The sequence below is a fragment of the Rana temporaria genome, chromosome 5 (genome assembly GCF_905171775.1).
Source record: "Rana temporaria chromosome 5, aRanTem1.1, whole genome shotgun sequence".
Taxonomy (NCBI): domain Eukaryota; kingdom Metazoa; phylum Chordata; class Amphibia; order Anura; family Ranidae; genus Rana; species Rana temporaria.
Window position 1 is genome coordinate 293,538,531 of NC_053493.1, and position 15,459 is coordinate 293,553,989.

General features: G+C 41.0%; 1 protein-coding gene across 1 annotated transcript in view; it reads left to right on the forward strand.

Annotated features, from left to right (window-relative positions):
- The window catches only part of LAMA1 (laminin subunit alpha 1), a 239,231-nt gene that overhangs the window by 126,482 nt on the left and 97,290 nt on the right, over positions 1-15,459 (forward strand). The window contains exons 25-30 of the mRNA XM_040353992.1: positions 3,546-3,725; positions 5,258-5,455; positions 8,153-8,280; positions 11,184-11,304; positions 11,393-11,530; positions 14,453-14,574. Of these exons, the coding sequence (XP_040209926.1) occupies positions 3,546-3,725; positions 5,258-5,455; positions 8,153-8,280; positions 11,184-11,304; positions 11,393-11,530; positions 14,453-14,574 (887 nt within the window). The remainder of the gene's footprint in view (positions 1-3,545; positions 3,726-5,257; positions 5,456-8,152; positions 8,281-11,183; positions 11,305-11,392; positions 11,531-14,452; positions 14,575-15,459) is intronic.

Here is a 15,459-nt window from a genome sequence, read left to right on the forward strand (position 1 = left end):
TAAGTGAAGAAGGTACTGTGCTGGCGAATACTCCAGGGGAAGCGAAGAGACCGCTGCCGTAACATTGTGTACCTTTTGCCAGTATGGTTGAATCAGCGGACAGTCCCACCAGATATGGAGGAGGGAGCCCAAGGCTTGTCTGCATCTCCAACATCTGTCCGGCACTGTAGGGGAGAACTTGTGGACAATGTCCGGTGTCCTATACCATCGTGTCCTAATTTTGTAACCATTCTCCTGAATGCTCACATTTAGCGAGCCTTTAAAGATAAGCCAGTTAATCTTGTCCCAGGCTTTTGGCTCTTGGAAGGAAATTTTATCTCCTAGTCTTCTATAAATGGCTAGAATTAATCAAAGCCTTACCAATCTAAAATGTCATTATATTGTTACACCTAAAATTAAAATGAAATAAGCTCAGTTCTTCTTGATAGAAGAAAAAACAGATAAAACATCTATCCAAGCATCGACTGTTACATTTATGAATTGGCTGCTCACCTCCAACAATGACCCAATGGTCAAACAAGGCTCGTCAGATAAGGAATCCTGCTGATGGATCTGTAAAGGCATCCAGGTTCCAGGCGAAGACGAACTACGTCCAAAACTTGGCATCAAAACATCTTGGGTAATTCCACATATAGAGGAAACAGCTCGCTCCAAGGAATGGCACTACTTGTATAAATGGCGCTCAAAGGAAACAAAGAACAGCCATAGTGCAATATTGCCAAATGAAGTAAATTTATTTAGTAAAAAAACTACATACATCAAGTGAGGATAAAAATCGCAGTAAAAAGCAATGGGAGTAGTGACACACAGGCCATACTTTGGTTAAAACACCACCGGAACTGACGTCACAAGTCTCCACCCAACGCGTTGCATCACTGGTCACGTGACTTCCTCAGGGATGACCAGTGACTCAACGCGTCGGGTTGGAGCCTTGTGATGTCAGTTCCAGTGGTGTTTTAACAGAAGTACGGTGAGGAGGTCTGTGTGTCACTACTCCCATTGCTTTTTACTGCGGTTTTTATCCTTACTTGATGTAAGCAGTTTTTTTACTAAATAAATTTACTTTTCATTTGGCAATATTGCACTATGGCTGTTCTTTGTTTCCTTTGAGCGCCATTTATACAAGAAGTGCCATTCCTTGGAGCGAGCTGTTTCCTCTATATGTGGAATTACCCAAGATGTTTTGATGCCAAGTTTTGGACGTAGTTCTTCGTCTTCGCCTGGAACCTGGATGCCTTTACAGATCCATCAGCAGGATTCCTTATCTGACTATCTGATGAGCCTAGCTTGACCCTTGGGTCATTGTTGGAGGTGAGCAGCCAATTCATAAATGTAACAGTCGATGCTTGGATAGATGTTTTATCTGTTTTTTCTTCTATCAAGTTATCTCTATGAGATTTTTGCCTTTATATGCACTAACTCCTACCATTGGGCTTTAGTTGGACTTTATTCACATTTATTTATTTAATATTTAAAGTGGTTGTAAACCTCTACATCTGCCCAGTGAAGGGCCTTTCCTCAGGAGATGAAACAAATCTTCCTACATACGTTTTATCTGTTTAACCCCCCTGGCGGTATCCCCGAGTGTGACTCAGGGTTGGTTTTTCATGTTACGATCGGTAACCCTGAGTCACACTCGGGGTAGACCTGCAGAGCCTGCAGCGTGCGCTGGCTTACCTTCTCCTGGATCCAGTGATGTCACCGCGCTGTGTGAGCGAGCGGGACCTCGCTCGATTCACACAGCGTCCTCCTGTGCCGCCGATCTCCGTTCCCTGCGACGTTACGACGCACAGGAGCGTTGATCGGCGCTAAATTCAAAAAAGTAAACAAACACATTGCATACAGTATACTGTAATCTTATAGATTACAGTACTGTATGTAAAAAAAACACACCCCCCTTGTCCCTAGTGGTCTGCCCAGTGCCCTGCATGTCATTTTATATAATAAAAACCTTTTTTTCTGCCTGAAAACTGTAGATTGTCCATAGCAACCAAAAGTGTCCCTTTATGTCAAAAATGGTTTTAGATCAGCTAGAAAACAGCGATAATAAATTATAATCACTTGCAGAATTGTGCGATAGCGATTTGCGGGGAAATTCGTCATAAAAAAAAAAAAAAATAATGACAGCAACAATTCTGCAACTGAGCAAATTTCAGTGATTTTGAGTTGATTACATTATTGAATATTTTTTATTTTAATTATATTATTACTTGCTATAATTATTTATAATTATTTATTATATTATAATTTAAAATTTGGTTTTTAAAAAAATGTCATACCCGGGATGCCTATTAGATTCTTGTTTGGTCAGATTTAAGTGAGTTATTCCTAAAAATCACAGGCCTACAGTATAAAACGCCAAATTTCCTTGCAAATAATTGTACCGCTTTCAGCATGTTTTTTCAGACAGAATCATACCGCCAGGGAGGTTAACTGTAGTCTTCTCTTCTCTTTACATCCATTCAAAGTGCTGAATTCATAAGCTATTTCCTTGTTTTCGATTTCCATATTTATTTTACTCTTTTTTTTTAGAACTAGTAACTTCATAACTTTTGATTTATAAGCACTTGTTATAAATGTGACCAACTTTTGGAAATGGCTAGATTATCTGATAAATGATATGTAGAACAGATTATGGTCATTTAAGTAGATCTTATGAACAGTGAAAACCTGAGATTTATCATACAGGTCACATGAAAATGTAAAACTTTTGCATTTCGTTTTTTGACAGTAAAAGTTTTTTTATTTTGAAGACAAAACATACACACAAACCAATGACAGTACAAAAGTCAAGTCAATTGCATAGATTCACAAGTGTACATCAAAAATCCACACAGCAATGGTGAGATAAGAACACGGCGATACATAGAGTGGAAACAAAACCATAATGAAACATTCGCTATTCAGGGGAGATCTTAAGACAGGTACCATGCAAGCATCCTCCCCGCATCACCATCCCCCTCCCCCCAGTCGGGGGGCAAGGGGGGGCAGGGCAGGAGGGGGACAGAAGGATGTGAGGCGGGGGGGGGGCGGTAAACAGAGGGGTGGAAGGGAAGCTAGGGGGGAAGAGAAAAAAAGGAGGGGGGAGAGGGACCAGGGCCACCCCACAGAGGCAACCACAACTCACATCATGAAAGGGTAGACAAGGGTTCAGCCAGATGAGTCAATCCAGCTCGACCAGATTTTATCAAATTTCGCCGGACAGTTCCTGCTCTCGTACATTATTCTATATAGTGGCAGCACTCTGTTAATCGTTCCCAGCCAAGAGGATCTAGTGAGGTGGTCAGGCCCCCGCCATCGGAGAAAAATCTCCCTCCTAGCATAGAACAATGCGAAGGTGATGTATAACTTGATATACCTATCTCCCTCGATGTCACCCAAGAAGGAACAAACTTTTGCATTTCACAAAGTCATTACACATTTCACGAACGTAAATGTAAGTTTGCTTACAATGCTTTGGATTGTATTAAATTTTTCTATATAATTAGTGTATTTCTTTACTGGTAAATGGGTACTTGTTACATTTTAAATGTCTTGTATTTTAGATCACCTTGGTTCCAAACCAGTCTTTGCTTCGTGTAGTTTCTCTGAATGATATGAATGGAACTATAAATGGTGTGTTCTCTGAGGCTGTTGACATGTTACTAGATGGATCAGTGATACGGCAACACTTTTTGTCAGATACATTTTATTGGCAATTACCTGCACAGTTCCTGGGTGAAAAGGTAAGTTGAACTCATATTTTGTGTAGTGTATTGCTGTCATAAATGTTTCTCATGTGTGAAGGTACCAGGAATAAAGACCTAAGCTTTCAGTATACAAGGTCCAGTCTGACAGAGAGATAAAATATATGTTTAGCTGTGCTTCATCCTTGCCTCTCTTTGCCGACACTATGCTGCATCTTCTGGAAGTTGACAATTTTACTCTTGACTACATATTAACTTTTAAAGTCTGGAAAAAGATTGAAATATGTCAAAAAGAGGGCCTGGAAGTAGCATTTTCCGAAAAAGTCTGAAATAACAACCATGTATTTATCAGGAACGATTTCCTTTAAAAAAGTAAATCTCTAATTGAAGCCTGAGTATTGCAGAAAAAACACCTTAAAGCAGTGGCGGCTGGTGCTCCTTTGGGAGGGCCGGCAAATAAACCAAACGCCACCCCCCCGTTCGGTTGGTCCGTCAGTCAAACCCCCCGTTGGGTCGGTCGGTTTGTCAGTTAAAATCCCCCACCCTCCTAGGATGGCTTTCCCCTGCATCTCCTCCTTGGTGGCCTCCCCCTTTCTGTCAGCTCCTCAGCAGCCAAAACGGTCGCTTCTCCTCTCGGCCAATCAGGTCTTAAGACCTGCTTCCTGATTGGCCGGGAGGAGAAGCAGGAAGACAAAAGCAAAAAATAATTTGCTAGTGTCACAAATCTGGGTGGGCTCAGGGCGCAGTTCTCTGCGCCCCAAGCTTAGCCTCAAGCTCTAAACATGTGCTTCAAAAAACAAAAACCCCATTGAAATCCATTCGTCCACCTGCGCACTGCATTTAGATTAGGGGTCGAGCATTTGAATTAGGGGGGCAGTGCCAAAATGGAGCGCCCGCCACTGCCTTAAATTGATTGTAAAGGCAGAAGGGTTTTGATCTTAATGCAATCTATGCATTAGGATAACAAGCCTGTGTGCAGCAGTCCCCTTAGCCCCTCTAATACTTACCTGAGGTCCCTCTAAGTCCAGCGTTGTTGCAGGAGTGTCTAGGCTGCCCAGGACTCCCATCCTCATTGGCTGAGACAGCACGTGGCGCCATTGGCTCCCAATGCTGTCAGTCAGCCGATGAGGAGAGAAAGTTGGTGGGGCCAGGCCACGGCTCCATGTCTGAATGGACACAGGGAGCTGTGGCTCGGCTCAAGTCCCCCCTATAGCAAGCGGCTTGCTGTGGAGACATTTAACAGGAGAGAGGGGCCAGAAGTATCGAAGAGAGACAAAAAAGGAGGATCTGGGCTGCTCTGTGCAAAACCATTACACAGAGCAGGTAAGTATAACATGTTTGTTATCTTTAACTATTTTTAACTATCACTTTAAGTTCTACTTTAAGTAATATTTGGGAACTGGTATAAAACCATTCACTTTATTACTAGATACATACAATTATGTTTATTTCATAACTCTTGTACTGTATGTGTTTATTTGTGTGTGTGTGTGTATATATATATATATATATATATATATATATATATATATATATATGAAATATAATATTTGTGTGTTATTTATCTACAGACATTGGCATATGGTGGCCTTTTGAAGTATGTTGTTACATATTATGCACTGGGGGAGTCAGATTTTGCACTGGGGGAGTCAGATTTTGAACCCCACATTATAATGAAAGGTGGACATCTCCGGAAACAAGTTCTTTACATGACCAAACCAAACCCAGCAAATGGAGCGAGAACTGAGATACAAGTCAGCTTCAAAGAGGTAAATATGGCTTTAGTTTTATATCGTTTTATATTGCAGATGACCTGATGGTGTGTACTATATATAATCACAGTTTTGCAATTGTTATTAATTTCTACCTTTGTAGCTTACTCATGGTAACTGTTTTTGTAAATGATATTTACACTTTATAAGATTGCATTATATTTTAGGACAATATGTGTCACCCAAACTTACTCCACGACCATTGTGCACAAAGCTTATACAAAGAGAAATCCACACAGAAATATGGGAAAAGGATGTCCCAATGTCTCTGCATCAGAAAGATTAGGGGAAAGGGGGATCTTAAAGTGGAGGTTCACCCGAAAAGTTAATTTTTAACCTTAAATTCATGCTCATTTTGTCAAGGGGAATCGGGTAGTTTTTTTAAAATCGAAGCAGTACTTACCATTTTAGAGAGCGATCTTCTCCGCCGCTTACGGGTATGGGCTGCGGGACTGGGCGTTCCTATTTGATTGACAGTCTTCCGACAGGCTTCCGACGGTCGCATACATCGCGTCACGATTTTCCGAAAGTAGCCGAACGTCGGTGCGCAGGCGCCGTATAGGGCCGCACCGACGTTCGGCTACTCGTGACGCGATGTATGCAACCGTCGGAAGCCTGTCGGAAGACTGTCAGTCAAATAGGAACGCCCAGTCCCGGAGACCATACCCGGAAGCGGCGGAGAAGATCGCTCTCTAAAACGGTAAGTACAGCTTCGATTTTAAAAAAACTACCTGATTCCCCTTGACAAAATGAGCATCAATCTAAGGTTAAAAAAAAAATTTCGGGTAAACTCCCGCTTTAAGTGCCTAACAATGCAACCTATAACAACATAGATTGTGTTGATAAAAGAGTAATGTTTATTTTACACAATATAAAAGTTTAAATCTAAACACATATTGTCAGCGCTCTAAGTACATATTAGAAGCATCAATACGTCAAACAACGAAGCATAGTTTTGCCCAGTACAGGCTTCCTCGGGATCTACTTTGTTTTTCAGGCTTTGTAATGTTATAACTCATGAATGATACAGACAATTCATTAATTGTACCAAGAAAAGCCAATACTATAACAGATATATTACATGTACAGTACAACCTTGGATTGCGAGCATAATTCGTTCCAGAAGCATGCTTGTAATCCAAAGCACTTGTATATCAAAGCAAATTTTCCCATAATAAATAATGGATGCTCAAATGATTCGTTCCACAACCATTAATTCATCCTTCAGTTTATGGTCCGTATAAAAAGATTATAGCAATGTGATAAGTTGTGTAACCATAAAATGTTCATCCACAAATGGCAGCCTCCCCTAGGAGATTAGAAGCAAAATCCAGCAGAAGCTACAGGATATAAAATAGAAGAGAGGCACCTCTAAGTGTAGCAATATGGTTACATTTAATGAAGGTACAACATTTAGCAACTCACATGATTGATGATTAAAAGAGACACATCTTATGTATGCAGGCATCCGGGGTAAAGCGATCCACATAGACCGTCGTCCTCACCGCTATCAGTCTGCAATCGTGACCGGCAAGACTACCCCTCGTGGAAGGGACGACATCAATGGTGGTGAGGAGAATGGTCCTATGTGGACAGCTTTACCCTAGGTGCCTGCATACTTAGATGTGCCTGTTTTAATCATCAACCATGTAAGTTTCTAAATGTTGTACCTTTATTAAATTTAACCATATTGTTACACGTAGAGGCGTCTCTCTTCTATTTTATACTCAGTTGTGACATGATGTTACTCTTATATCAAGACATTGCTTGTATAGCAAGTCAAAACGTATTAAAAATGTTTGCTTGTCTTGCAAAATGCTCTCAAACCAAGTTACTCTCAAACCAAGGTTTTACTGTATTTTAGTTACATACAAAAGTGAAAATAGTACTATTAATTAACAATCATGGGGTCACCCAGGAGGGAAAAAAGGGGGGAGGGTTAGGAAGGGGAGCACAAACAAATATACACTATACTATCAAAAGTATTGGGACACCAAACTTTAATGGCATCCCAGTCTTAGTCCATAGGGTTCAATATTGAGTTGGCCCACCCATTATAGCTATAACATCTTCAACTCTTCTGGGAAGGCTGTCCACAAGGTTTAGGAGTCTGTCTATAGGAATGTTTGACCATTCCTCCAGAAGTGCATTTGTGAGGTCAGGCACTGATATGGACGAGCAGGCCTGGCTCGCAGTGTCCGCTCTAATTCATTCCAAAGGTGTTTTATCGGGTTGCGATCAGGACTCTGTGCAGACTAGTCAAGTTTCTTCACCCCCAAACTCGCTCATCCATGTGTTTATGGACCTTTATGAAGGATAAAGAATGTCTTATCACAGCTCCCACAGGTACCATGGGATCAGGTACAAAAGTCAGCTTACCCATATCCTGATATAGCCCAATCAGCTTCCACCACAATGTGCTTGTACCAAACAATTGGGAAAAAATTGAGATGCCATGTCAAGGTGCCACACACAAATATAGATGCTGGTTAAAAAAAAACAAAAAAACCCTATACTAATTAACTTGTTTTGTTTTAAGAAAATATTAGCATAATATTAAGAAGTAATTTACCAAGCAAACCACATAATGCTAAGATAATTTTTAAAATTACTCCCCAGGACACTCTAACACTTTCCAATTATAGATGACAAATATTTTCATCTGGTGTGCTTTTTTTCTGCTCTCTTCTGTAGGAAGACTGGAAATATCACAATTCTGTATCTGATGAGTCGGTTACAAGGATGGAGTTCATGTCGGTTCTAAGCAAACTTGATTACATACTTATAAAAGCATCATATGGCTATGGATTACAACAGAGCAGGTATGGCTATACTTGGATACATTCTCTAACTTACAGTCAGAGAAGTGATTGTGTTTTTCACATGCTGCTTGCAGTTTATACGTATCAGTAGAAAAAACAATAATGTATAATTCTGTTAGCTAACACAGGAACCTTAGAGTCAGTAGAATCTTTTAGGACCAAATACAGTTACAGTCTTCCTTCACTGACATAAACAGAAATAAGAGGCAATCTTCAGCATAATCTGTGGACTGTATAGAGAGTGTATACAATATGACATGCACCTCAAGGTTGATTTATTAAATTAGAAGCAAGGTTCACTTTTCTTTGTCTATTCAACCTTTATCATATCACATTTTGGCGGCCTACCATTTTAAACCTGTTCACAATATTTGTTGGCTAGGATCACTAGCCAACATCCAGCCTTATCCTAGTGAGAAGTTGAAACAACAATTTATTTATTTGTATCCTTAAAGGGGTTGTAAAGGTAAAAAAAATTCCAATAAATAGCTTCCTTTACCTTAGTGCAGTCCTCTTTCACTTACCTCATCCTTCCATTTTGCTTTTAAATGACCTTATTTCTTCTGAGAAATCCTCACTTCTTGTTCTTCTGTCTGTAACTCCACACAGTAATGCGAGGCTTTCTCCCTGGTGTGGAGTGAGAGTCAGGACGCCCACAGGAGAGTCAGGACGCCCACTAACACACAGCTCCTTTCTCTATCTGCAACATAGAGAGCGTCCAGACTCTCCTGCTCACCCCCTTCCCCCTCAAGGGAGGGGGTGAGCACAACACTCCACACCAGGGAGAAAGCCTCACATTACTGTGTGGAGTTACAGACAGAAGAACAGGAAATAAGGATTTCTCAGAAGAAATAAGAACATTTAAAAGCAAAATTGAAGGATGAGGTAAGTGAAGGAGGACTGCACTAAGGTAAAGGAAGCTATTTAGGGGAAACATTTTTTACCTTTACAACCCCTTTAAACATTGTTATGCACTATAACAGTATGGCAAGGAAATGCATGGACTACTTCCGATTTTCATTATACTGTTTTATGAGTAATGTCCAGACCATGGGGTAAGGTTTTTTTTTTTTTTTTTTTAATAGGGCTGGGGAATGTGGATGAATTTCTACTTTTTCATTGATAGTTTTTCTAATAAAGTAGTTATTTTTTAAAGTGCACTGGGCCTAACTTATTTTTGGCTTTGTCCTATTAGCATCAATGCATTTGGGGGAAGAGCAGATGAACACTAAAGCCGTGTAGACGCGATCAGATTTCTGATGGAATCAAATCCGATGGATTTTTTTCGTCGGATATCCGATGAAGCTGACTTTCATCAGTCTTGCATACACACTATCAGACTAAATTCCGACAATGCCAAAACGCGGTGACGTAAAACACTATGCGTCAACTTGATTCTGAGCATGCCTGAGTTCCACACAGACAATCAGATTTTTCTATAGTTTTTTTATCTATAGGAAAAATGTAAAACATGTTCTATTTTGTAACACCGATGGAAAAAAATCTGATGGGGCCCACACATGATCGGTTTGTCCGATGAGAACCGTCCATCGGTCTGTTTTTATCGGACAAACCGATCGTGTGTACACGGCTTAAGATTTAAGTGCTACTCCTAGCAAGCTGTAAACTATTTTTTTACTTTGTCTGAAACAACCAGTAATGGTTTAGCTGAAATGTTCAGCAGGGGGTCACTAGTCAAAGGCTGGGAATGTAGACATTCTTTGTCACAGAGTAGTGTGGATCCATTATAAGTGATATTTGTTGGGATGTTGAAGAGCCAAGTATTTACTAGGGATATGCTGATAGAAAAATGGATTCCTCTGCATGGTATTCCCTGGTTATGGCCCCGGATTTGCACCACTAATAGCAAATTCTCAGGCAAGAGTTTATACCATCACCATATGTAGAGCCAAGGTCAGACGGTAAGTACAATATACAAGGCAGAAATTCTGCCTTGTACATTGTACGCAGAAACCAGGCCAATGCTCAAAGTCTTAAACATCCCTGGATTTACTGTAAAAAAAGTGGGCTTGGCTGCAGGAAATTCCATGTGATGTTCTTAGAAATCCTTGAGTAATCATTATAAATCCAAAGGGAGTGATAAAACCAGATACAGGTGAGTAAAGGAAAAGAGGCAGAGACTAAAAGGCAGACATTAGTAAACTGTTGGCAGAGAGAGGTCAAAAAGCCTGTATTAGTTAACTCAGGGCTGGTGCAAGGATTCTTTGACACCCTAGAGTAGACGAAACCTCATTTTGCCGTCCTCCCTTGGATGCACCCCTGTCTCCACCCCCTTTGCCCTGCCCATGTATACCCCCACCTTTTTAATGAAGCGCCCATCAAATGCAGCCTCACCAGTGTCCATCAAATTTAGCCTCACCAGTGCCCATCAATGCAACCTACCAGTGCCCATCAATGAATGTTTGCTTGCTTCCATTCATTCGGGAGTCAAGACACAGGCACAGTCCTCCGCCGCCACTGCACCTCTGACACTATGCTGAGACTTAGTTGCTGAGACTTAGTTGCTTGCTTCAGAGAGAAGAGAGTAGGAACACCAGTGGTCGGGCGCCCTAGGCAGCAGTGCGCCCTAGTTTGCCTGGTGGTAGCACCGGCCCTGAGTTGACTGCACTGTTAGGAGAAAGACTCAAATCAAATCAGCCAGATCCTTATATTAGTATCCCTGACATACTCTGGGAAAATAAAACATGGAAATTAGTTATTTTGGGCAAATGTTTAAATTTCTTTATTCTGATTTTCTTAAACCTTAAGTCAGTTTTTATTGTAATGAAGTGTATGTGTTTGTGTTTGTATGTACTATACAGTGTGTGTGTGTATCCACTAGTGTGTACACTAATTCATTTTTAGTTGATGCTATACAAAGTATTGTCTCCTTCAACTTTTAGGATATCAAATATTTCGATGGACATTGCAGTGGAGGCATCAGAAATGCATTCTGGGCGAGAAACATCTCATCTTATAGAGATCTGTGAATGTCCCCCTGGCTATACTGGCCTTTCATGCCAGGTGATCTGCATTCCTTATTCATTTGCTTTTGGTCAGGAGATAATAGATCTGTCTTATTTAGCATTGTTTATCTTGTTCACTATATCAGGAGTGCGCACCTGGCTACTACAGAGAGGAAGTGACAGAATTTAATGTACGAGGACCACAGCCTTTCATTGCTCCATGTGTACCTTGTCAGTGCAGTAACCACAGTGAAATGTGTGATGCAGATACCGGAGAATGTCTGGTAGGTTTCCTTTCTGTACAGTATTATACATTCATAGTAGGAATATTGTTGGCATGTGCTTTTAAAGCACTGTATTTGAAGTAAATGGCAGGATAATAATTTAAATTGAGAACGGTTGCAATGAATATATTTTATTATCAGCTTCACCTATTTTCCCAGTAATTGGAAGTAGGGAATATACAACCTCATAAGGAATACTGCTATACCCACCTTCTTATTTCACGGCATCTGGGTTCAGACTGTAAAAGATGTACAAATACATCTGTTGAAATATTTTCACATATACCTGGTATTATAGAACATAATGTTTGTTGGATGTGTTATCTTTTACCATTCATTGTACACTAACATAAGGAAAATTTGTTGAGTATGTAGGACAATAAAAATGCTTTACAGTGCATGTTCATACTGTAACTCTAGAATGGAGCGGCGGGTGATGCTGAGACTGCACTAGTTTCAGTGCGAAACGCGTCAGCAGTCAGGTTTTATTTTATTTTGCTGTGACTTGTAGTGCTGTCCTTCTTTTATTAAACGGCTAAAATTTGTTCAGAGTGCGGCTGTCCAGAGACAATCTTTGTTCCTGATGCTGAGACTTAGTTGCTTGCTGCAGAGAGAAGAGAGTAGGAACACCAGTGGCCTAACATATGGAGAATTATTTGAGTATGTAGGACAATAAAAATGCTTTACAGTGCATGTTCATACTGTAACTCTAGTAAGATATTTATAATTTAAAGCTGGCTATACATAATACAATACAAATGTACAATCCCCTTTAATTTATAAAAACAAATATGCAATATAAGGGTAAACCTAAACAATCTGTTAAGTTGTATCAAAACTGTTGAGGCAAGTAATAGGATGGTGTATGGTCAGTTTTAGTTTTTAAATCATTGCACTGTAGAGAAACAATATACTATATGAAATAACCCTGTATTGTGAAAGTACAGAGGTGCCACAGCTGCTCATTGGAATCCCAGTCATATTGTTTTTACCTTTTGAATCACTTGCCCTTTTTTAGATTGTAAGCTTTCAGTAGCAGGGTCCTCTTTACCTTCATGTCTTGAATTGATTTGCACTGGTGGTGCCAAATAAACCCTGTATGATAATATTAAGAAATAAGATTGGGCATTTGACTAATTTTAAATAGTAGTTGACCTACAACTGAATAATAGAGAAATGTGTGCTGATCTGCATATTAACCATTTGATTTATGCTAAGGATGCAACTGCAAGCAACAATTGGTTCATGTGGGGCCTTAGTTTTGGATTATATCTAATGAAGCAATGCTTGAAATATATTATGATTGATCACCTTGAAAAAGAGCAGGTCTTATACAGAGTACTCAGCAAAACTAAAAGGGTATGGTTAGCACAGTAGTTAAAGAGGAGCTCCAGTCTCCTATGTAAAAATTAAAAGTCAGCAGCTACATAAACTTTAGCTACCGGCTTTTAATTAACAGCCACTCACCTATCCCCCGATCCAGCACTATGTCCTCTCTCCGGCACCTTTACTATGGGCATCCGGCTATGACAGCTTAAGGCTTCACAGCTCGGTTCCTGATGTGCATGCATTAGAGACGCTCACGCTGGCCCAAAGGGACCTGAAGTCTGTGGGAGGGGAGGACTTCTGTTTTCGATCACCTAGGCAGTCTGAGCAGAAGTGCACGCGAGTCCCTGTCAAAATCGGGTACCCGCTAATGAGCCCTTTTTATACAAGCTTCATTCCCTACATCTTATGAGCACTTTATTAAAAGTAATTCCAGATTGCACCATTAAAGCAGATATGCGGTCAGCGTTATATACTCTACAGCTGTACAGATCACCTTCACTGTCCTCTTCTTAGTGTGGTCAGAGTTCGTTTTTTTGCTACCATTCACCTTGTGAGTACTTCTCCCAGAACACCTGGCAGGTCATTTACCAGGGGCGGACTGACAACTCATAGGGCCCTCGGGCAATAGGAGATTATGGGGCCCCGGGCAATAGGAGATTATGGGGTTCCCGGGCAATAGGAGATTATGGGGCCCCCGGGCAATAGGAGATTATGGGGCCCCCGGGGCAATAGGAGATTATGGGGCCCCCGGGGCAATAGGAGATTATGAGGCCCCCGGGGTAATAGGAGATTATGGGGCCCCCGGGGCACTAGGAGATTATGAAGCCCCCGGGCAATAGGAGATTATGGGGCCCCCAGGCAATAGATTATGGGGCCACACAGTACTGTATGCACACACACGCTATACATACACAGACACACAATATATACCTTCACACAGAATACACATACAGACACACAGTACACACACACAGTATACATATACACACTGAGAAGGTACTGGAGAGGCAGGGCAGCTATAATTTGGGGATTTTTAGACCAAAAGGATGTCGGTAAGGAACATTTCAGGGACAGATGTAAAAAAAGACAGATTTTTACATACTGTCCTGCGTTTTACTGAGGCTGGCAACCCTGATGGGGCCCCCTAGTGGCATGGGGCCCTCGGGCAGTGCCCGAGTGCCCGAATTGTCAGTCCGCCCCTTTCATCTACCCTATGCTATCTCCTGTTACTAAGATAAAGAGCTGATCACAGAGTGTACATACAGCTCTGAGCCAGAGTGGACAGAAATGGGCTTGATATAAGCTCAATGACCCAAAGAATAGACTTGCATGTGTTCACACTTATCTATTCTACCACTGGATTTCCACATATACATTTGGCAGCAACAAGAGGGAATATGAGGGAAACAAATATAGTGAAAATAACTTGATGTGGCACCATGGTATGGGCCTCATTATGGCAAATACGGCCCTGCAAATACTTAAAATGTGTAAACAATTGTATACAGTATACATGTGAAGGGAACATGTAGAATATGTCAGTTTTATACATCTGTAGACTATGTCAGTTTTATATATCTATTTTTTTAACAGGGATGCAGAAATAATACTGCAGGACACCACTGTCATGTCTGTGCATCAGGTTACTATGGCAAGGTGACGGGATCAATCTCTGATTGCTCGCTGTGTGCCTGTCCCAAAGGAAACGTTAACAGGTAGGAGCTTTTCCATATGTCTATGTCTGCTTTCTGTGATTGTACCATGCATTAATCCCACATATTTCTATTTTTAATTACATCTTTTTTAAATATTTGTTTTGATGCATTATCGTAGTAGGTGACTAAATATAAACTTAAGTTAATTTTTTTTACATTTGTTTCTTTTTTTTTATTATTGCCCATGCAAATAATGCAGATTTAATAAACAGTACATTTGGATTTACAGATTATTTTCATATTAATGTGATTACCTTTGGCCATTATATGGACAACATCGGACAGATTGTAGACCTGCAAGATTATGTCTGCACTTACAGGCTGATAATAGCTATTTCTCTATCTCCGCTTATAACATCCCATATATGCTTAATCCCCCCCCCCCCTCTCCTTCTTTCTCTCTTATTTCTCTCCCTCCACCTTTCTTCCCTCTCCCTCTCTCATCTTTCTCCTTCTTCGCCCTCTCCCTCCCCCTTCTCTTTCTCTTTTCTCCCCCCCCTTTCTTTCTCTTCTCTATCCCCCTCTCTCTCCCCCTCTCTCTCTCGCCACTCTCTGTGTGTCTCTCTTTTTCTTTCTTCTGTTCTCCTCTCTCTCTCTATCTCCCAGACTCTCTCCCCCCACCTCTCCTTCTTTCTCTAATTATCGTCTCTCTCCCCCTCTCTCTCTATTCTCTTTATCTTCTCTATCCCTCTCTGTCCCGCTCCCTCTCTAGCTCTATCTCCCGGACACTCTCTCTCCCCCACCTCTCTTCTCCCCCTTTCTTATTTCTCTATTTCTCTTCTCTCTCCCCCTTTCTCTATTCTCTTTATCTTCTCTCTCTCTCCCCCTCCCTCTCTCTGTCTTTTTCTCTTCTTCATCTCTCTCCCGCTTCCTCTCTATCTCCCG